The sequence below is a fragment of the Pogona vitticeps genome, chromosome 2 (genome assembly GCF_051106095.1).
Source record: "Pogona vitticeps strain Pit_001003342236 chromosome 2, PviZW2.1, whole genome shotgun sequence".
NCBI lineage: Eukaryota > Metazoa > Chordata > Lepidosauria > Squamata > Agamidae > Pogona > Pogona vitticeps.
The window spans coordinates 264,590,051-264,613,457 of NC_135784.1; the positions used below are offsets into that span (position 1 = coordinate 264,590,051).

The 23,407-nt window shown below is 40.4% G+C and overlaps 1 protein-coding gene across 2 annotated transcripts in view; it reads left to right on the forward strand.

The window, feature by feature from the left end:
• Nucleotides 1-19,246, forward strand: part of CHD1 (chromodomain helicase DNA binding protein 1) — a 59,324-nt gene extending 40,078 nt beyond the window's left edge. Inside the window, exons 21-37 of one of the 2 annotated variants that reach the window (XM_020793223.3) lie at nucleotides 920-1,016; nucleotides 1,104-1,199; nucleotides 3,675-3,851; nucleotides 3,966-4,126; nucleotides 4,974-5,015; nucleotides 6,405-6,535; nucleotides 8,605-8,743; nucleotides 9,957-10,107; nucleotides 11,475-11,597; nucleotides 11,892-12,029; nucleotides 13,088-13,345; nucleotides 13,599-13,739; nucleotides 14,068-14,246; nucleotides 15,418-15,514; nucleotides 15,686-15,743; nucleotides 16,230-16,440; nucleotides 18,264-19,246. In XM_020793223.3, the coding sequence (XP_020648882.3) occupies nucleotides 920-1,016; nucleotides 1,104-1,199; nucleotides 3,675-3,851; nucleotides 3,966-4,126; nucleotides 4,974-5,015; nucleotides 6,405-6,535; nucleotides 8,605-8,743; nucleotides 9,957-10,107; nucleotides 11,475-11,597; nucleotides 11,892-12,029; nucleotides 13,088-13,345; nucleotides 13,599-13,739; nucleotides 14,068-14,246; nucleotides 15,418-15,514; nucleotides 15,686-15,743; nucleotides 16,230-16,440; nucleotides 18,264-18,609 (2,545 nt within the window). In that variant the 3' untranslated portion in view covers nucleotides 18,610-19,246. The remainder of the gene's footprint in view (nucleotides 1-919; nucleotides 1,017-1,103; nucleotides 1,200-3,674; nucleotides 3,852-3,965; nucleotides 4,127-4,973; nucleotides 5,016-6,404; nucleotides 6,536-8,604; nucleotides 8,744-9,956; nucleotides 10,108-11,474; nucleotides 11,598-11,891; nucleotides 12,030-13,087; nucleotides 13,346-13,598; nucleotides 13,740-14,067; nucleotides 14,247-15,417; nucleotides 15,515-15,685; nucleotides 15,744-16,229; nucleotides 16,441-18,263) is intronic. The other variant, XM_020793225.3, reaches the window with a different exon arrangement.
• Nucleotides 19,247-23,407: the final 4,161 nt, after the last annotated feature.

A 23,407-nucleotide genomic window follows, 5' to 3' on the forward strand; every position in this document is an offset into this window, starting at 1 on the left:
AAGGGTTCTGTGGGCAAGTTTAGGGTCTTGACCAAGGGCAGAAACAACTCAAGTGGTGTAAAAACCAGGAGGGGAGCTATTCAACCCCTCAGACTAATGTCTAAGATGTAAAGCAAAGTGTGCTGTTTATATACCACCCCACAGCACTTGAAGCACTTTCCTGGTAGTTTGTAGTTTAATTATGCAAGCTATACATTGCCCCCTCCCTGAAAGCTGGACACTGTGTACCAACTTTGGAAGGATGGAAGGCTGAGTCAACCTTGAGCCAGCTATCTGAGCCTGTCAGGATCAAATGTGGGTCTTGATTGCAGTGCTGCAATTTAACTGCTGTGCTACGAGGCTTCTCAAGATGCGCACCTGCAGTGTAGCTTCCAACTGAGTGGACTAAATCTCCTGGCTCCAGTGCAACATTTGAAAGAATCATAGCCATGTAATCTGAGGGATTCTGAGAATTACAGTACAAAAGAAAAAGAAATGGCCAGAATCCTTTTGGTGTTCACGTAAGATCTGTTGTACCTTACTTTAGCTAATTATGATTCATGGATGAGATGGTGGGGTATATCTCAGTCATGTGGCTTGTCATATGCCTGATTGCATAACTTAGATGTGCCCTAGCATCTCATCAGTTAGCCATAATTAGCCACAGCATGTTACACACATTGCTACAATTGTGAACAGTTTTTCTGTGGTTTTGCTCCTGAGCCACTGCTCACATGCTTTTCCTTTTCCTACTGTGCACTCCCCTCCAGAGAACATCTCTATCAGAAACACATTTTTGTGCCTTGATATTAGGTAAAAGTGTGTACACTAGGAAGTCTTTCAGAATACTAGAATTCTAGAAACATTGAATTGAATTAGGCAGTGGGATTTTTTTTTCTGTTGATAATAATTGAAATAAAATTATTTGTCTCATTTTCAGCTCTGCTCCTTTCAACAAAGAGGAGCTGTCAGCTATTTTAAAGTTTGGTGCTGAGGAACTTTTTAAGGAACCAGAAGGTGAAGAACAGGAGCCACAGGTACGTGTTGCTGAATGTCCCAATAGCTGATCTATTTGTCTTCTCAAACCAACGTTTCCATTACATCACTTGCATTTACCTTTTCAGGAAATGGACATAGATGAAATTTTGAAAAGAGCTGAAACACGGGAAAATGAAACTGGTCCATTAAGCGTGGGAGATGAGTTGCTTTCTCAGTTCAAGGTATCACAATTTCTTATTCTTTAGCATATATTAAATATATCTACCATGTTTCCCCCAAAATAAGACAGGGTCTTATATTAATTTTTGCTTAAAAATGCATTAGGGCTTATTTTCAGGGGATTTTTTTAAAGAACATCTACATTTATTCAGTTACCATCATTTATTTTATTTGTTATTATTAATTTATTCCTGTTCTCCTTCCCCTTCTTTAAATGTACCCGGTGCCACTTACCCCAGGGATGCCTCTGCCGCTGCCAGGAGGCGCCATGGTGGTGGCTCGGGTTCCTCCAGTGGCAGTGCCTGGCCTGAGGCTCCCATTGGGGTTGGCGAGCACCGGATTTTTTTCGAGGGAAACAATGGCAGCAGTGAAGGGGGCGGTGTTGGTGTGGAAGGGGGCGGGGTCTGAAGCCCCCAAGCCCAGTGGAAGAAAGGGCGGTGGCTGCTTCAACATGTGGCCCTGCCAGCAGCACCAAGCACCGAAGAGGGAGCCGAACAAGAGGAGGGTTAAAAGAGTTATGGTAGGAGAAAGAGGGTAGGGGGGAAAATAAAGGCAGGGCGGGGGACTGGCAGAGGGGCGGAGCTCCGAAATCGCTCCTCCCCTCCAACCTTGTGCTTTGTTAGCCTTGCCTGGGGGCACGCTGGGGGGGGGAGTGCGCACACTGCAGAGGTGCAAGCCCCAAGAGCTGTTGGGAACTTGGCAGCCAAGAAGCAAGTCCCTGGCTGCCCAGCCCCTCTGCAAGCGAGGGAAGTGGGAGAGGAGGGGGAAGACGTTTTAAGTCTCTCTTGGTGACTTGGATTTCACTTAACTAGGGCTTATTTTCTGGGTAGGGCTTATATTAAAATCATCTTGAAAAATCATAAAAGGGCTTATTTTCAGGGTAGGGCTTATTTTCGGGGAAATACGGTATAAAACGACACAGTTTTATATAGCCACTACCTAGTTACATTTCCTTTCATGCAGTTGTTGTTTTTCTTTAACCTATTTAGAAATCTTTGACTAGGAGACCTATATTATATTTTTCTATAAGTTTCCAGTAATGGGGATCAGGAAATTCTTCCATATTTGAATTTCAGGATTTACTGCATTTTAGAAAACTAAGAATTTTTGTGCCTCTTCTTTGAGACCATGGTTTGTTAGTGTTTTATTTTGTTGGTGCAATATTGAGCTTTGAAAATAGAGAGTTGAACACTTTAATATTTTGTATTAAAGCAAGAGGTATTGCAGTAGTGGTTGCACATTTTCAGAGTCAGTGTAAGGCTAGTATCCATGACAGTTTTCCTGCAGGATGAGGTGATATCTTAACCGCTCCCACTTGCTCCAATACGTACAAATTAGACTCCAAACACAGCTCATAGTGGAGAAGCAACCCAACTCCAGTTTCTTTCCTGCCTAGCCCCAGCACTGTTGATGATTACTTGCTAGCTTTTGTTGTCTCTGAGAAAAACAACTGATGCTCCTCCAGCATTGCCAACTGTAAAAGCTGGTTTCCAGTCAGGAGGCTGGCCTAGAGTATCATCTTACTCCCTTCAGGGCCTGGCAGAGATTTGTTGAAAAGTCTGAAAGAGGAAGACAAGCAAGCAGATAGGTGCTGCACTGTACTAATGAGGATTTTCATTCTTTCAGGGTGATGTTGGATTTAGGTCTGTTGGATTTATTAAACAAACAGTCTCAGAGCATGGCTATAATCCATACCTACTTAAAATATGTTCCCTTAAACTCAGTATTTCTCATTTTCACATAAATATGAATAGGTTTGTGCTATAAGTTACCAAGTTTTTCAGTAACGTTTCTCTAAGATAGACAAGGAGAAAAGATGGCTGAAGCATGTTGGTCAAACAAATATAGACACTTCATTTTATTTATTTAGAATATTTTTACCATGCCTTTCACCTTAAAAGGACCCAAGGTGGCCCATTTGATAGAATGCTATATGACTGAGTTGCTTTTTGGTATTAACATTGTATTGGTGTGCTGTCAATTCTCTCTCACAACCACCTTGCTGTACTGCATCTTTTGATGTGTGTGTCTTGAATTGTAAGCTGCAGCATCTTTCCGAACTCACAGCTGAAAACAGGATAGGAAGAGTGAATCTGAACACTTCTCAGTACAGTCTTTTGGTGGGGGGCAAATATATTGGGCTAAATCCAACACAGATATCTCAAGCATGCCTAAGAGTTTGTTGGGTTTAAGGCAGTATATTAAGTGCAGGAGCTTATTATATTTCTCTCTATATTGTTCCTTCTGGCATTAATATATGAAAACAGACACTCCTGAAATCTTGTTGTGAAGTTACTCAAACAGAGTAACATTTAGATGTGAATAGTCGTAAGCTGCGATCCCCTCATAGGCATTATGTGTCGCATGTTGGATTGCACAACTAAAGTGATTTGCTTCCCAGAGTTATGCCATTTGCACAACTGTTAACAGGATTTCAGTATTTGTAATTATATAAAACAAAACATATGTTTTAACAGGTAGCTAATTTCTCCAACATGGATGAAGATGATATTGACTTGGAACCTGAACAAAATTCAAGGAATTGGGAAGAAATCATTCCAGAGGTGCACAGGCGAAGATTAGAAGAGGAGGAAAGACAAAAGGAACTGGAAGAAATATATTTACTTCCAAGAATGAGAAACTGTGCAAAACAGGTGTGTCTTATCTTGGAAATGTCTTCCTGTTCTCATTGCTTTCTATGATTTGAGACACTGTTGTTTAAAATCAAGTTTGAGCTCCTTGTGCTTTCTTGTTCTTTTTCAATATAGATCAGCTTTAATGGAAATGAAGGGAGACGCTGTAGGAACAGGAGATATTCTGGATCAGATAGTGACTCAATCTCAGAAAGAAAACGCCCCAAAAAACGTGGAAGACCACGTACTATTCCACGGGAAAATATTAAGGGGTTTAGTGATGCAGAGATTCGGAGGTAAGGATGGACAATAAGGCCAAGACTAGAAAGACACACAGAAAAAGTTTCAGTGAAATTGCTTTCATGAACCTAAATTTAAAATATAGAAGTGTTCTTCTATTACCTATGTGGTGTCTCAAGATTCATTATTTTAAGTCTCTTTGTTCATTTACATATGTCTTAAAATGGCATTTCCCTTTCATGCATTAAATTAAAATGAAAACTGCTTGGTGGAGATTGATTTAAACAAGTTTATATAAAGTTAAGTGTAAAGAAAAGGTAGGGCACATTCTTCTTAAAATCTATTCCGTAGGCTAAAAATTAATTGAATGCTGGATTTTTATTATAATAGCCATAATTTTATGTCTCCCCCTCACTTTCACCCATCCTTGGCTTCAAAAGTTGTCTTAAAAATCAATGTAATGCTTTTGTTTACATAGCTTTACATTAAGAAGCAAATTAATATTCATCCATAAGTATTTTATGTGTGGACATGTTGTTTGTTTGTTGAAGTTCCCTAACATTTTTCCTTTGTAAAATTTATACAGTCTGCTTTATTTATAGCAAATATAGCCAATAACTTGTTGAGATCATGGAGTGCAGAAGGGCAACTTGTTCAAGTAATGTGTTTCTTTCTCAGGCTACCTGTCATACACATCATGATTCCTTTTTTGTTCAGTTGATCATGTAATCAGTTGTGTGGTGGACAATTTGCACATAGTGGGAGAGAAATGCAAATAGTAAAAAATCCCCTTACATGCATGGTAAAACTCAACAGATCAGCATATTTTCCTGGTTTATGTGTATCACAAACAAAAGTAATAGAAAAACCTAGTACTTAATTTATCAAATCTTTTTTTATTAGGTTTATCAAGAGTTACAAGAAATTTGGGGGCCCTCTTGAAAGGTAAGCTCTCTACTTGACAATTGAATATTTTCCAGGAGGACAAGAATTAATTTTAGATTTTGTAATAAACCATGGAAATACCCTGTTTCCCCAAAAATAAGACCTAACCTGAAAATAAGCCCTAATATGAGTTTTCAGGATGCTCATAATATAAGCCCTACCCCAAAAATAAGCCCTAGTTAACTGAAACCCCACCTCCACCATTGTGCTGATATGACTGTATTTGAATAAATTTAGATTCTTGTACTTGAAAAAAAATCCCCTGAAAATAAGCCCTAATGCCTTTTTTTGGAGCAAAAATTAATATAAGACCCTGTCTTATTTTCGGGGAAACACGGTAGCTGTAGGTAGACTTTTACTATGCAAAAATATTCATAGGTATTAAAAGCCAATATAAGTCTTAAGAGGGTTTGAATCCGTCTCCCCACATGTATGGAGCGTATTATTTAATCCAACAGTGTTTTCTTTTGATGTCTCAACAGAAAGGCTTACTTCAGTTGTACGTATCTTGGCTTAGACTGTCCCTCTGTGTACTGCATTCAAATGAGCAGCAAAATTTCTATCAACTTGTTCATTTAAGGATTTTTCTTGTTCCAAACTTAGTAATAATAGGAAACTGATTAAATGAAGATTGTGGGGATTATTCTTTGCCACAAAAGAGCTAATCACAAATTTCCTTACCACTCGAGTAAGTCATGAGCCATGTGACCTTTGCACTTCAACTATAAAGCCTCTGATTGTTTTCCCTTAGCCCAGGAGAGGCTTTGTATCACTTGGCTCCTTCTCTAAATTTTCTTCAGCCCCAGAGAGATGGTCCATTGGGCACAAGCCTCTTTGGTAATATTTTTTTAGAAGTTAGAGCACATATGTCTCAGTTAGGTAAGAGAATGTATCCTGTTCATCTTACTGAGCCTTAGGACCCATCACACGTTGCTCTCCTAGCAAGGGATGCTGCATGATTTGAGATCTTTTTTGCTAATGCAAGGTTCTGGGGGTGCAAGAGCAACATCCCAGTGGATATGAGTAAACTGTGGGGGAGGGGGAGAAATCTATCTGTAATGCTCAGGAAAAAGCTTTGAGGGAGAGAAACAGCAGGGCAGGAATTCAAGCGGGCGCAATAAGATGAGGGTCCAGCTTACAACAATTCCTTACTAGAGTTCCAGATAAGGCTAAGAGTGAGCTAGTATCTTTAAAACTGTTCAACATCCACGGTGTACTGGCTACAAGTACAGAGCTACTATCAGGTTATACAGAGGGTAAATTATGTATATTTCCTCATTAAAATGTAGTATGAATAACTAGCACTGCTCCCTTTTATGTTTTCTGTTGTGAAAAATAATGCAGTGTATTGGAATTATCATTGTAAATAAAATTTGTGCTATTTTACAGGTTAGATGCCATAGCTAGAGATGCTGAACTGGTGGATAAATCTGAGATAGACCTCAGACGACTTGGAGAGCTAGTACATAATGGGTGTATCAAGGCTCTAAAGGATAACTCATCTGGACAGGAAAGAGCAGGTATAGGTTGCTTGACTACTGTGACAAGAATTGTTGTTGTTGTTGTTTAGTCATTAAGTTGTGTCCAACTCTTCATGACCCCATGGACCAGAGCACGCCTGGCCCTCCTGTCTTCCACTGCCTCCCGGAGTTGGGTCAAATTCATGTTAGTAGCTTCGATGACACTGTCCAACCATCTCATCCTCTGTCGTCCCCTTCTCCCCTTGCCTTCGCACTTTCCCAACCTCAGAGTCATTTCCAGGGTGTCTTCTCTTCTCATGAGATGGCCGAAGTATTGGAGCCTCAGCTTCAGGATCTGTCCTTCCAGTGAGCACTCAGGGTTGATTTCCTTCAGAATGGCTAGGTTTGTTCTCTTTGCAGTCCAGGGACTCTCAAGAGATTAGAACATGTATAAAGTGACAGATAGGGTTCATGTAACAGCCTTTCCACTCACACACACAGTCCTAATCTTTAATCATGTCTTAGAGTTAGGAAGTGTAGCCGGTAAATGGGGCTATTATTACTGATATGGCTGGCAGTTGTTCCTATTATGTTTCCAATATTTTTTGTAGCCATTGCTGCAAGTGACATCTGTAACTTCCCCATTTATATTTCTATACTAATGAATTCCTGGGTATAACCTATGCCAAATATAAAATTGTGAATTGTGAAAAGCAGGTAGAGTAACCAACTTCCTTAGTAGCTCCTGCTTTGCTATATCAGAAGTTGAAGCATGTTCTATTTGTTGTAATAATATCACATTATAATAATTACACACCATCAAGTTAATTCTGATTTATTGCACGCTTTCCAGGGTTTCCAAGTATATAGAATACTCAGAAATGCTTTATCATCCCCATTTTCCTGGTGTGCCCTGGGACTGTGCAGTTTGCCGAAAACTACGCAAGAGGCACAGTGGGAATCAAACTCCCAATTTCTGACTCACTAGCCAGATAACGAACTCACCAAGCTATCTGGCCAATTTCACATTACAAATAATAATACCTGGTGCTTCAGAAAAACAGCATATAGGTAAACAATACAGCACGGGCCAAATTCAAAAATAAAAGTAGCCTGCACGCACATCAGATTCCATATGGTACCTTAGATCAGAGGTCCACAACCCAGCCTGAGCCGGACAGACCACCAAGACAGACCTCCCCCCCCACACAGCCTGTTTGCGGCTGCGCGCGCGCTCCAGCACACTCATGTGAGCGCCATGCCACTGTTTGCGCATGCACACGAGCACGCGCATGCCCAGATAAGCACTGCGCTGCCATTTGCGCATGTACAGGGGCGCCCGTGTGTGAGAGAGTGAGCACTTGTTTGTGCGTGCACACAAGCGCAAGGGGTGTCCCACCTTCCCCAGCCGGTCCACGGACCGAAAAAGGTTGGGGACCACTGCCTTAGATCAGTGGTTCTTAACCTTTTTGAAAGAAACGCCCCCTTGAGCCATTGAGGAAGTTATCATCGCCCCCCTCCCCACAGTGATGATATCTTTTTATTGATTGATTGATTGATTGATTGATTGATGACACTTAAATCCAATGACCCCTGAAAACAAAATTCAATTCCAAGAAAATGAAATGCCCCCAAAAAGTAACATTTAATGATTTAGTTGCAAGCGAATTTTAAGATGCAAAAAGAAATATTAAAAAGGGCATAAAAACAAACTGCAATGCAGGAATTAAAACTTTCAAGACAAAAACTCTGAAACTAAATTAGGATTGGAGGAAAATATATATTCATGCACACTGTAAAAAGGCTGTAGCCATCTTCACAGGTTTGGCTTGCTCCAGCGCCCCCCTACCGCCCCCTTCTGCTCCAGCGCCCTCACACCGCCCCTTTTCGTTCTACTGCCCCCCTGAAAAATGAAATCGCCCCCTGGGGGGCATTATCGCCCACGTTAAGAACCACTGCCTTAGATGATATTGCCAGTTTTTGAGTTCAGTAATGTTGTAGTAAGATTTACATTCATGGTTTGCTGTATATCTGTAAGGGAAGAGGTCCCATTTATTTGCAAGTTTACACCATGGAACTGCGACATAAAATTGATCTAACATTTATTTGTTTTGTATTCTTATTTTAAGGAGGCAGACTTGGCAAAGTTAAAGGCCCAACATTCAGAATATCAGGAGTACAAGTCAATGCTAAACTAGTAATTGCACATGAGGAAGAACTAGAGCCTTTGCACAAATCCATTCCTTCAGATCCAGAGGAAAGGAAGAGGTTTGTTTGTTACTGCTTTTCTAATATATTTATACTAGGGGGTCCTTATCATACCATGTGTAGAAAGTATACATGATTCTACTCATAGCATCTCTGAAGGGGCATGCTGCTTCTGTGGAAATGGGGATCACAAAGGTCCCTGGTGTCATCTATCCCTTTTCAGAAAACTAGTTGGTATCCAAAGAATAAACACAACATCTATTAGGAACAATTTACAACACTTCTTCAACAGGGCTAAAGCCCGTCTGCTCTTAGCACCCTTCTCTTCTGTCCCATGCCAATTGAAACAACTGCGGGAACTGTCTGTCTCGGCACAGACAGTGGCATTGATCTGGAATCAAGTCCTCCCAGCTGACTTGTCCTGGCTTTAATTCCCATTGGGCATCCTGCTGCTTAAATTCAGTCTTTGGGGTCTCCATGGGCTCTTCCAGTCTGAGTTCCTTCAGCTAGTCTGGAATATAATCTGCCAAAGGAGGGTTGCACCTGGAAGCCACAGACCTGACATATGCCTCAGAACCTGACTCTCCTCTCCTTGTCTGCTTACTCCCCCCCCCCGCTCTTCCACCAGCTTTCTTATATTCCCTTCCTTGATAGGCTGTCTCCCGCCTCTATCCTCGTGCTGCCCTCTTGGATTTCTCAGCCTCCTGACTCTACAGAAACATTCACTCCTGGTTAATGTACAAAAGAAGGGATCCAGTCCATGTCCTTCACTTAGCCCTGGCAGGGACCCTGGAAGGGCCAGTGAGTTATAGAGGTAGACTCTGCCTAACCATCTCTGCTCACCCATTCACAGCACCACTTAGCTTTTGCCACAGCTTAATTATGCATCTGATACCTTCTTGGTAGAGCCAGTCTTAGTGCAAATGTGAAGAAGAGTGAGATTGTTCAAGAAGAGAGCCAGTGTAGTATAGCAGTTGGAATATGACAAGAACTGAGGAAACGTGGGTACAGATCAGCACTCATCCAAGGTGCTCTGGATGACCTTGGGTCAGTTTGTCCTATCATATATCAGTCTACCTCACAGAAATTTTTACAAAAATAAATTGAGGGAGGAACGATGTGTTTTTCAGGTAAGTTTGGAACAAAACGGTAATCAACAAACAATTCATCAGTTCATATTTCATTTTTGTCAAATTTCAAATTATATGTATTTTTTTATTAAGGAAGATAACTTAGAAATAGCTTCTGAATGAATCTGTTGTTTTCCATATAGGTATACCATTCCTTGTCACACTAAGGCAGCTCATTTTGATATGGATTGGGGCAAGGAGGATGACTCTAATCTTCTAATAGGCATTTATGAATACGGATATGGTAGTTGGGAAATGATAAAAATGGACCCAGATCTCAATTTAACACACAAGGTAAGTCCTGTTTTCCATCTGTGGAACATGCTTTTGTTCAAGAGATCAAAAACTGCTGCTTGAGTAAAAAGTAGGGTAGCTATACATATGGAAACATCGGAGTGAGAGAGTTGTACATATCAAACATGCTTTATTGATTTATTCTCCACACTGTATATTCTTTCCCCTCTCACATTTATTTTCAACGTTCCCTTTATATCCCTCGAAAACTGTTGGACCTTCTTTCTGCGAGGGACCTTTTGTCCTCTTGACTGACCATCTTATTCACCTTAAGGATGTGTTTGTTTGTTATGGGTGTTGAGTAAGGTATTATGCTGTCCAGGAGCAGTTCATTTGGTTTAAAGCAAAAATAAATAAATAAATTTTAAAAAAACTACAACACCCAAAATGAAGAAATTCACACCATCAATAAAGTCCTTTCAAAACACGCCCCCACTTTTTGTATCTTTTCTTTACCCCAAATAAACACTAAGGCATAACTCCACTATCTGATGATATAGAAGAGCAAAGATGAATTACAGGCTTTAGTTGTGTCACTTCTATAAACAGCATATTTACAGCACAGTCCCATTTGAAGAAATGAGGCCTCAGTGTCCTTAATTGGTTGAGTCTTAGGTACACAGAGAGTTTTGTTTTGAATTTTTTAAATATGTATTTTGGCACTCCTTAGGAATTTAAAAAGGAACTAGTATCTTGTGTCTACCTGAGGTAGAAATTATGGTATAAAAAGGTGCCTAATTATGTTCATGTTCTGAATAAACATGCAAGGGTTGAAAGTCTTTTTTAAAATTCCAGTATTCATTTCAGTGAGGGAGATAACATGGAAAACTCTCATCAGCCACAGCTAGAGACTTGCTGCACTGTATAATAATTTAAGAACTAGTATCATTGTGGTGAGGTATGTGGAAGGAGGATCTCTATTCTACAGGGACAGCTGGAACTGATGAAGTGCATATCTCCATGAGACTGAATGTAGATTTTGTTTCCATAGCAAAGTTGTCCCACACTGTAAGAACCAAGTCTGACTTATTAGTATAATCTATCCAGAACTACATTTCTTGATTATGCAAAATGTGATGTGCATGTATGTACACATGAGAGGGATGTGTGTCACACTTCAACATGACCCAAATGAATGCCAAGATGGCCTGTGCAAATAGGAATTTTTAGTTTTTGTCATTTGAAACTATGTTGTGAGCACTTCTGTTGAAGGACACACACAATGGAGTCTTATTTTTAAAAGTCCTTAAAACATCTGCATCTCACCTGGAATTCAGCTGACAAATGTGCATATGTTTTTTTAAATACACCATTCCGCTCCCCCCTCCCACATTCATGTGTGAAATATTCCAAATTGCCCTTTTCAGATTTTACCAGATGATCCAGATAAGAAGCCCCAAGCCAAGCAGTTGCAGACTCGTGCAGACTACCTCATAAAATTACTCAATAAGGACCTTGCAAGGAAGGAAGCCCAAAGACTATCTGGAGCAGTAAGTTATTTTGTTGCTCACAGGAGATAACATTGCAGTGCACACTTAGCAAGATCCCAGTATATCTGTATTTGGCTTTCTCCATTTTGAAATGAAATATAAAATTGTGCTCCTGTGAATATCTAATATAAGCTTTCTTTAAACCTAATTTTCTTTACTTATACTAGTTCTGTTCTTTTTTGTAATCACTGTTATTTAAATACGTATGACTCCAAGGAATTGAGGAGTATGTAGTACTAATAAAACACATTCCTTTAAAACTTTGAGTTGCTAATATGCCTATCTGATATTCAGGGTGGCTCAAAGAGAAGAAAAATGAGAATTAAGAAGAGCAAGACCATAAAAGCAGCAAAGATGAAGGAGGAGATAAAGAGTGACACATCACCAACCCCTTCAGATAAGTCTGAGGAAGAGGAAGAGGAGGATAGCAAGGTGAATATATTGAATACAAATCATTTTGAACTCAGTAGCATTTCATCCCATATAGCTTAAAATAGAGCTGAGGTTGGGAAAACAATGGCTTAACCTAAGGCCAGAGGAAGCTGACAAATCGGGCAAGGTTTCAAAGTTGGCTTCTTGTGTGCTGCTTGGGATGTTAGTCATTATGATAAACTAGATCTCCAATCTGAAGCAAGCGTGAAAAGTCAACAGAAATAAATGGATTAGGCAAATTACACTTTCCTCTAGCCCATTACATTTAGGACTCTGTAGCACCCTGAATTGGGTCCAGAACGAAACTGGAAGCTAGGGCAGGTTCGTGTAAGTTCAGTGCCTCTGGTCTTAAAGTGCACACCTGAATGTACCCTGGCTTCTGCATTTTGCACCTGCTGCAGTTTCCAAGCATTATTCAAGGACAATTTCATGTAGAGCAGGGGTAGGCAAGGTCTGAGGGCAGATGGGCCAGTTCTATCCCACCACCACACCACACAGGCTGCAGTGGGCATAGAAATGCTGAAAATTGCCATTTTTGAACAAAAAACAAGCATGTTCCTGGGCAAATACAGTTTCCTTTTGGGTGGGTGGGGTGGTTTTGAGGCACTACTTCCCCACAAGGCCAGAAGCAGGATACCATTACTTTTCAGTCCTGGTGTGAGAGCAAAACAGACTATATATCTTTTTTTTAACTTGGGGGGGGGGGACTCTGGGGAGCCTGTGAAGATTGAATGTGAACTTTGAACACTTGGCCCATTCTGACATAGAGCATGTTTATCGCTAATTGTACATAGAATCAACATGAAGTGAAATGGAATTTAAAAAGGAGTGATTTAATCCCCTTTAGCTCCATCTCCATGTCATGTTCCACTGAAATGTATAGTTGAACAAGTGACTTTTGCCAATAGTTTAAAAATAGGACAAAGTCGAAGAACCCTTCAGAAAAGAATGGCAAATTATAATATAGTTTCTTGTATCCTTTCCTGTAGGTAGATAGTTTAAAAATAATATCTGAACCTTGTAGACTTCATTGTAATATACATTCATCTGTTTGCCAGGATGAAATGTCTTCTGTGAAACATCCAAATAAAAAGATGAAAACAGAAAAAGAAATTGAAGAAAGTCTTGATGCAGATACTACCATGAAAAAGGAGGTGGATGACAAAAGAGAGACCAAGGAAAACAAAAGGGATCCGAAAAGGGACAAAAAGGAAAAAGAGGACAAGAAAGAGATGAGGGAAAAAGAGATGAAAGATAGGAGAGAAAACAAGGCAAAAGAATACATACAAAAAGAAAAGGAAGTGAAAGAAGACAAGGTGATGAAGTTAAAATGGCATTCTGCCTCTTTCCCTCTTTATAAGTGGTCTGTGCATTTTGTTCCTCTACTATGTGCATGCTTCACTTTGTTTGAGACTGTAAAGTGTCCAGGAGAGGAGGAGTCTTTTGTGCCTTGTTCTACATTTCACTCTGTTGGTAAAATTGCTTTCTTCATAATATTACATGGGAAACGGTGCTGTGCTTTCATTCTTTATAATCACTTTAGAAATCTTGGTTATTCTCTATTTGTAGACAAATGAATTCAAACCTGACAACAAGGACAAAACAAAAAAAGCCCCTTCAGCAGATACACCTGTTCATATAACAGCAAGCAGTGAGCCAGTTCCTATATCTGAAGAATCTGAGGAGCTGGATCAGAAGACATTCAGTATAGTAAGATTTTTTTTTCATTGCTAATTTTGAAAATGTAAAAATGCTTTATCCTTTGTCATAGAAAATATACAGTAAAAGAAAAACAGTAGGAAAAATGTTCATGTTACAGGTGTTCAGGTACATCACTGCTAGATAAAAGTTCCCCTTGGCATTTAGTCCAGTTGTGTCCAATTCTAGGGTGTGGTGCTCATCCCCATCTCCAAGCCGTAGAGCCAGCGTTTGTCCGTAGACATTTTCCATCGTCACGTGGCCAGCGCGACTAGACATCACTGCTAAGGTTGCCTAATTGAATGATAAGCCTTTTCTGCACATTTTGTTATCTTTACAGTGCAAAGAAAGAATGAGGCCTGTCAAAGCAGCACTAAAACAACTGGATAGACCAGAGAAAGGTCTTTCAGAAAGGGAACAACTGGAACATACTAGACAATGTCTTATCAAAATTGGAGATCATATAACAGAGTGTTTAAAAGAATATACAAATCCAGAACAAATCAAACAGTGGAGAAAGTAAGTAACCACAAAAAGTGTTATACTTTTGTTCAGAAAAAAATTAGTCTGTCCCCAAACTACTTTTGGTAGTAGTTATGGGACAGACTGACTACTCCATGGCTAGCCCATAACTCTCAGGCGTGGGCAACCTTTTGGTACTGGCAACCACATGAAAGGGTAGGTTGTGAGTTAGTATTGGCTGCATACTCATGCCTATGTAAGCATAGAGGCAGGGAGGGCTCAAATCTCCCTCCCTCCCTCCCTCCCTCCCTCCCTCCCTCCCTCCCAGTTGTCCTGTTGTAGGGCTCCTAAGGGCAGGGGAGACCAAAGCTCTCTCAGCACTGTCAGCATTGCCAGAGTTAGAATAGCAGTCTGTTTCACCAGAAATGTGGATGGGGTAGCTTGTCTTCTAAAAGGCAGTTTGAAGAGTGGCCCAGTATACCTGTTCATTTGCTCACAGGTCACTCTGTCCCCTTCTCTTTTACCTGTGAGACGAACAGCTTTGGTAATACTTAATTTTGAAGGAGAAAATCAGAGGAAAAGAGTAGCAGCACTTTGGCCAAGTTTGTGTTGGCATAGTAATAAAACTTACTGAAAAGATTGCATAGTCAGTGATACATTTGTGTCTTGGCAGTAATCAGAGCAAAGTACCCAAAACCTTTCTTCTGGGTAGATTCATGTTCATCATTATGCTGCTGTATCTGTCTATAATACCTGTGGTTAGAAGGGCATTAGGGCTAACTGCCTGGTCAACTTTTTTAATAGTCTTTTTTGTGGGGGGGGGGTAACCAACTTTTTAGGGCCTTTTGATAAAAAGGCCATAAAACTAGACCACAGAAAATCTGTTGTGCTTTTCATGGTGCAAGTCACAAAGTGATAACCAAGTAACATATGAAATACACTCTACGGCCACTGGGTGGAGACTCCACTCTGCTAAGTCACTAGTGTGATTCAGCACTAGTGAAAGCAAGTAACTCAATTTGACGTATTTTTTCTATTGTGAATTACGTTTGTCTGCTTATTCCAAATTTAATTGTGCAGTTTTAATTTTAATTTAATATTTAAAACAGAAATTTGTTCTCTAGTAAGACAGAAGGAATACTGTAATATATAATCAGGATCATGACTTGTTAATGGATTTTCATAAGACTGGAAATCTAAATTATTTTCTTTTTCTCCCCAACTGTAGGAACTTGTGGATTTTTGTTTCCAAATTTACGGAATTTGATGCCAGAAAACTTCATAAATTGTACAAACATGCAATAAAGAAACGCCAAGAAACTCAGGTATACCTTTTTTAAAAAAAAATGATTTACAGTCTGTATTTACAGACTGCAGCATTGTCCTTGGCAAATAAGCTTTTATTTATTATTGCGCCTTCATGAATTGAGCTATAGTTCAAGCTCCATTATTACCAGATTAAACCTGAATTATGTATTTTTTAAAATTTCTTTTAGCAGCATAATGAACAGAACCTTAGCAGTAGTATGAATACCCATTTGAATAGAAATCCAGGTAAGAAGCTTGACTTTGAATGCTAATCACTATATCACTATAAATTACCAATTTATATCATTTCATATAAATTTTATTGCAGTATTCCAGTTCCAAATCTCTGTATTAAAGTATTTGTGAGCAAAGCCAGCATGATACCAGTATGTGACACTGTGCTGTTACTCCAATAAACGTTTTATTTTTATTTATTTTGTTTTTAAAAAACGTTTTAAATGTTTTTGGAGCTGCAAGTTTTACGATTGGCATATAGTAGGCAGTAAGTACTAGCAATAGGAAAAATAATTTAAAAAAACATTTCAGCTACTGTTGCTCATAAGTGTGTGTGGTTTTTTTGTAGTGAAGCTTTTTAATTATTCTGTGCCCACCAAAGATAGCCAGTATTTCTTTACAAACTAAACTTGTAGTCTTGGCCCTTTTATTGTTCAGATAGTAATTTCAATTACTGATGCATTAACAACAACAAATCTGTGTACTTTGTTTAAGCAGATGTGGAACGACTAAAAGAGAACACAAATCATGATGATAGTAGCAGAGACAGTTATTCATCAGACAGGCACTTAGCACAGTATCATGATCATCATAAAGACAGACTTCATGGAGACAACTACAAAAAAAGTGATTGCAGAAAAAGGCCGTATTCTTCCTTTAGCAATGGAAAGGACCATAGAGATTGGGATCACTATAAACAGGATAACAGGTGAGTTAAATGATGGCCAGTTACTGAGCCCTGCCTTTCACTGCTATTCTATTATTCTGCCCTGTTATTTCTTACCAATGAAAGTAACAGGTCTTTTGAATTCTGAAAATGCTGACCATTATAAGTGTCAAAAACAGGTGTCATGTTAAAATCTTTTAATACGTCCAGTTTCTCTTCTTGAAATAATAGCAGCTGTGTAATGGGGAGAAGCTGCATCAAAATAGTGGGTAGGAGAATTAATCCTTTCACTCCACAGGGTGGTCCTGCCAAACAACTAAATGACCCACTTCAAGTAAAACCTGAGGGATATTGACAAGTTCATAGTCTCTCCCAGGGTTAGTACCAGTGGGGGTAGGTAAGGTATTTCTTCTTAGCAGAAGTTTGTCTTCGATGTCTGTGCAGGCACAAAATCCCATGAGTATGCCTACACAGATCACCTTGTGAAATACGTCACTTATACTTTAGCATCCAACTTGTTCGGACTGACTTGCTTCTCTCTTTCTGAGAGGTACTGCCACTCCTCCTCTGTCCCCATTCTCACTGCTGTTTTGTTACACACAAGCAAACTGTAATGCTGGTAACAGTTTTGAATGGAAAAGAAATTCTTCTCCTTTCATTTATTACAATAAGTTGAGCTGAAATTACTTACTGCCATTGGTGTTCAAAAATTTGACAGAAGATGCCTGTTAGAAACATGAGAAAAGGCTTTTCTTTCTGTAGGACTTGAACTTTATGCTCTTCGGCCTTTTAGCCAGCACGTCTCATTTTAGTTGTCACTAAGCCCCATATCACCCTGCTAAGATTCTTTATATTCACGGGCTCAAATATTAAATAATTGTTGTGCATCGCGTGCTGGTTTTGATAAATAGGCATTGCACTGGATAGAGTGGTAGGGAAAACAGATTGTTGACAGGATTGGGTATGGAGGAGAGAAATTAACTCTTTCCCTCCTTTCTACCATCCTAAGAAAAACCCCTTCTGTGATCATTTGTATATCCCACATAGGTCTAGGCTGATACAGTACAGTGATTCCTCGCTTAGCGATGTTAATCGGTGCAGCAAAAATCGCCGCTAACCGAAAACATCGCTAAGCAATTTTTAAAAGCCCATAGGAATGCATTGAAACCCCTTCAATGTGTTCCTATGGGCAAAAAACTCACCTTTAAGCGAAAATTCTCCATACGGTGGCCATTTTCACTGCCCGGTATGTGAGGAATCCATCCCAAAACACAGCGGGCGGCCATGTTTTTTTCCGGCTGCCATTTTGGAACCACCGATCAGCTGCAGGAAAAAGATCGCTATGCGATAATTGGTAAGCGAAACAGCTTACCAATCATCGCAAAGTGATTTTTTCCTATTTAAAACATCGCAATGCGATTGCTTTTTCGATCGCAAATTCTTCGTCGCTAAGTGGTTTCGTTGTTAAACGGGGTGCTCGTTAAGCGAGGCACCACTGTATTCATATTAAAAAATAAAACTATTTACTCATACTCCCTATAATTGAGGGAAACAGGGATATACACCTGTACTGTAATTAGTAGCTGTACTATCCTGCTCACATAGGACAACAGTACAATTGAATCATGCTTTCTGCATCTATTCTTTTAAGAATCTTTTCTTGTTTCAACCTTACCTCATTATTTGCAGAACATCTAGGCTACTTCCCCCACCCCACGACAGATGTCTTCACCATCCTTCCAAAAGTATAGTTTTGCTTTTAGGAAACTGAAGGCATTTAAAAATAATAATAATTTGTGATGAAGGTCTTAAAAGGTGTACTGTTTTAAGTTGGCTTTCACTAATATTGTTTATTTATTTTTCAGATACTATGGTGACAATAAACATAGAAAGCTAGATGACCACAGAAGTAGAGACCACAGGTCAAGTCTCGAAGGAAGCTTAAAAGACAGTCGATCACACACAGATCATCAAATAACTTTGGATCATCGATCTAGTTCAGACTACAGCCATCATAAATCTTCAAGGGATTATAGATACCACTCCGACTGGCAAATGGACCACAGAGCTTCCAGTAGTGGTCCTCGGTCACCATTAGATCAGAGATCACCATATGACTCACGATCTCCATTAGGACACAGATCTCCATTTGAACATTCAACAGATCACAAAAGTACACCAGAACATATGTGGAGTAGTCGGAAGACATAGCAAAAACTAACATTTCCTGAACTTTTTTTTTAGCCATACACAATAAACTAACACAGCAATTGCCTTACATGACTTGAAAAATATGGACCGGATACGCTATGAGTAGCAGTATTGTTACTACTTTTCCAATATGCTATGTCTATTATCCCAACAGAAGAAGAGATATTTTTGTATTTAAAGTTTTAATGCTGCACTGTGCTGCAAATGTTGTAGCACATTTTTTTTAAGAAAAAGATGTTTACTTTTTACAGGGACCTCAACACTGCCCCATTCAGACTGGATCTTAATCTGAACTCCTCATCAAAGTGGTTTTATCCTGAACACAATTTAAATTATGTTTGTAGATGAGCATTCACATGTTAACCTGTGATCATATTTCAGGAAAGAATCAAGAAGATTTTTTTAAAGAATAAAAAATAAAACAAGGAGTCAAGGACGTTGTTCACGTTCCAAAACTATTTGTTTACATTGTACACTGCGACCACCTTGCCGTTTTTTCATCACAAGCTTGAATATTTAAATTCTGTAACTATAATTGTATAGTAGCCAGGCATTCTCCAGTTTGATAAATTGCAATGCCTTTTTACAAAATGGCTGTAAATTATTGTAAATTAATTAAATGAGCTTTCCCCTCTCAGACTTTTCCTTTCTAAGTTAGCCTTGTGTTGATCAATTGCAAAATAAGCATTATTTTTTAAATAAAATGCCTGATGGAACCGTTGTTCAAAATATAAACATGGGATAAAATAACACTTAGGCCATTGTTTCTTATAATGAAATGTGCTTGATTAAATGATTCGTTGGGGTTTTAAAGAACAAATTACTGTATAGCTTGAAATCCTGCACTGATTCAGTCATGATGAGTTTTTTTGAAATATACTGTTTTTATTGCATAAAGATATACTAGAAGAGCAATTAAGTGAAGATGAAGGAGGAGAATCTATGCCAGAGGAACAAATCCAAAGCCCTATGAGTCTCATTTGTTACTCATTTGTTACACCACTGCTGGTGGTAGGAGAGACATGAAGTAGCAAATGAGGCTTTTTCCAAGGCCGAATGGTGGTAATTTTGGAATGAGTGGCTGAAATCTTTCTGTGTAACTGCAGATATAACTGAATATTACACACATGGTAGCTACAATTGCACCAAGGTGGAAGTGTTATCCACACTGCAATTGCCTTGCGTAGTTCTTATTTCCAGGATGGAATGTCCAGCACATTTATGACAGTATAATATTACATTATGCCTTGAACAGGATCCTGGCCAGTGGATCTAAATCCCCATGTTCTCAAAAGGGCTGGTATGTTTGTTTTGTCCTCCTTTTTTATAGGTGACTTGAGTACCAGCCACTTCCAAGTTACCACTACTCTACCTCAAGCACTCCTGATTTCAGAGCAACAGGGATTGACCTGAAGCAGGGAAGCTTATGAGCTCAAAACTCCCTCTGGATGTGGGGAGCCTCTCCAGACTGTGGGTTGTTGCACACACTTCCAGGGAATAAAGGATTATATAGTCTATGAGTATAGATTTAAAGATGGGAATACATGTAGTAGTGTCAACTTCCTTTCACCAATAATAAAATATATGAATTCGAACCTATATGTGACTTAAAGGTACTGTAAGCAGCTATTGCCTGGGAGAGAGAGAGATGATATCCAGTCCTTGAAAATCACATCTTGTAACAGAGGACCTTGGCTTTACATACTGTATATTATCACATTTTCTAAATTCAAATATAATGTCTGAGACTTGTTCCTCAAACAGTAGCATCTGTTTTACTGATACAGTAAATACAAAAATATGGGTGGCTATATTGGTACAAGAACAAAATGCAAAATCCAGACACACACAATACCTTTATTGTAATTAAGTATTAAAAATTGTGTGCAATCACTATAATGATGAATTTCTACAGCAAGATTTATCTCTGATCTTCTAGATGCTGATAAACTGCTACCATCCTAAAGCTTCACCATTGCCCAGGCTAGCTGAGGATGATGGGAGTGGAATCAGTAACACTTGGAAGGCCTCAGGTTCCACTGCTCTGCAGTACAGATGAGCATGAACCTCAGGTTCATGCTGGTTCATTCCTTACCTCTGCCTGCCTGATCAATGACCCACTCACCAGTCCACTCACATGCCTCTTCAGCCAGTCTCTGGCAGGAGCATGGGTTTGCCTATCTTGCTTCTTTTCTGGGTGAGTGATCAGCCAAGGAGACTGGGGAAGCCCATGCTCCTGCTGGAGACTGGCTGAACAGCCAAAGGAAGTGTGTGTCAGCTGCTGAATGTGGGATTCTGCAGGGGAAGGGAATTGTACCCCTTTCTACTCCACAGTAGAACAGTACTCGATCCAGTGACATTGGTTATTACCATTTTGAGTCAACCACTTCAGTGATATTTCAATAGCTGTATTTGTTAATTGCTACATTGTTTAAGAGGCAGAGAAAAATCAGCTAGTCATTGGATGCTAACTTAAACCCAGTGTATTTGTATTACCTGTTTCTCCTTCATGTCCTCTGTGAATCACACTCATGGGTATTCTGCGGCTGAGCAGGAAAAGTCGGAGGCTTCTATAGCTTTAAGAGCTCTGTGCCGAGCGACCTCCCACGGAGATTACATCACTACCCGGGCACAGAGCACACCAGTTCCGTTTCCTGCCGCCGCTGTGTGCAGCACGGTTGGAGCTTCTCCCTCTGTTCCTGAAAAGGAAAGCAAAAAAGTTTTCCTTGGACTGACCTCCCGGTTTTGATATTTTGGCTTGTACTGACTACTCTCTGATACAAGGTACTGTTAATGGAAAAGGAGCCTCCTTTCAAACGCTGTGTTGATTGCAACACGAAGTTTTCAACGAAAGACGGCCATTCCAGCTGCCTCTTTTGTTTGGGGGGGGCACAAACTGGCTTCTTGTGCCTATTGTAAAGCCTTTACGGAGCCAGCTCTCAAACGCAGGCAGGATAGGCTCACAGCCTTCCTTTGGTCAAAGTCCTTAGGCCCGCCTGCCATGGACCCCCTAAGAGTGCCGCCGTCTGAGGCATCATTACCGCACTCTCCCGTGAGATGAAAGAGGATCTCCTCTGGTTCGAGGTTGACAGTCTTGGCCGCTGCCACATCGAGACCTCCCTCGAGCCCAACTAAGGCTAAGAGGAAACGTCCAGCTTCAGTGGCTGTTTCTCCAGTCCTTCCTGCAGTCAAGCTCATGCCACTTCCAGCTGAGCTCATACCACCCTCGAGCCCAATCGCTCCAGCTTCTCCAGCTGAAAGCCTTCCAGCTCGACCAGCCAGGGCTTCTCCTCGAGCTCATTCAGTGATTCAGGTTCCTGAGCCCACAGAACCAGCCCGTAAGAAGAAGAGGAAAACTAAGCACCTCGAGCCCGAGGCACCTGCGCCTCCACTAGCTCCAGCCCAACAGCCCTCGAGCTCAATACCATTCGGGCTCAGCGGACCTACTCTGTCTCCGTTTGATGTAGCCTCGTTCATGGCTTTCCAGCAGTGGCAGGGTTTTTGCAAACAGTTCCAGCAACTTTCACCTTATGCTGCAACTACCTGCCAAGGTCCGACTGCTGTTCCTCAGTTTTTGGCCCCACCTGTGACTGCTTCCACCATGCCTTCGGTTCCTCCTGTTCAAAAACCCCCAGCTACATCCCAGATAGATCCTTGTGTCGACCGAGATGACTTTCTGGATTTTGGCTCTGAGGATGAGGAAGGTTCGCCTGGCTCGTCTCCTAACCACAGCCCATTCCCACCTTCGGCTTCAGAGTCTGATGAGGATGACCAGGCTGGACTGCCCCCGCCGGATACCCCTGCTAAAGTACCCACAGTTGGCAGTCATCCTCCATCGCCATCAGAGAACTATACTGCCTACACTCAGTTAGTTAGGCGTATGGCAGAGGTACTGGACATGTCTGTAGTGCAACCTACTTTGCCTAAATCGGACAAGGTCTTTGAGGATATGGTTAAAGATCAGCTGGCACCCATCAAGCTGGCGTTCATACCTTCCCTCCTCACCTTGGCAAAAGAGACATGGGCTAGACCAATGGTTCTTAACCTTTTTGAAACAAACGCCCCCTTGAGCCATTGAGGAAGTTATAATCGCCCCCCCTCCCCGCGGTGATGATATCTTATTTATTTATTTATTTATTTATTTATTTATTTATTTATTTATTTATTTATTTATTTATTTATTTATTTATTTATTTATTTATTTATTTATTTATTTAAGACACTTAAATCCAATGACCCCTGAAAACAAAATTAAATTCCAAGAAAATGAAATGCCCCCCCAAAAGTAACATTTAATGATTTAGTTGCAAGTGAATTTTAAGACGCAAAGAGAAATATAAAAAGGGCATAAAAACAAATGCAGGAACTAAAAATTTCAAGACAAAAAGTCTGAAACTAAATTAAAATTGGAGGAAAATATATATTCATGCATACTGTAAAAAGGCTGCAGCCATCTTCACAGGTTTGGCTTGCTCCAGCGCCCCCCTACCGCCCCCCTTCTGCTCCAGCACCCCCACGCCGCCCCTTTTCGTTCTACCGCCCCCCTGAAAAATGAAATCGCCCCCTGGGGGGCATTATCGCCCACGTTAAGAACCACTGGGCTAGACCTTCAGCTTCCCTGCTGGTCCCAAGATGTGCAGAAAACCTCTACAAAGTTCATGGGGATGATACAGATTTTCTTCAGCTACATCCCACCCCCAAACTCTTGGGTAATTGACACCTCGCAACCTGCCGCTCGAACCAGAGCTAACCAGGCTCCATCCGACAAGGAAGGCAAAAAGCTAGATGCGCTAGGACG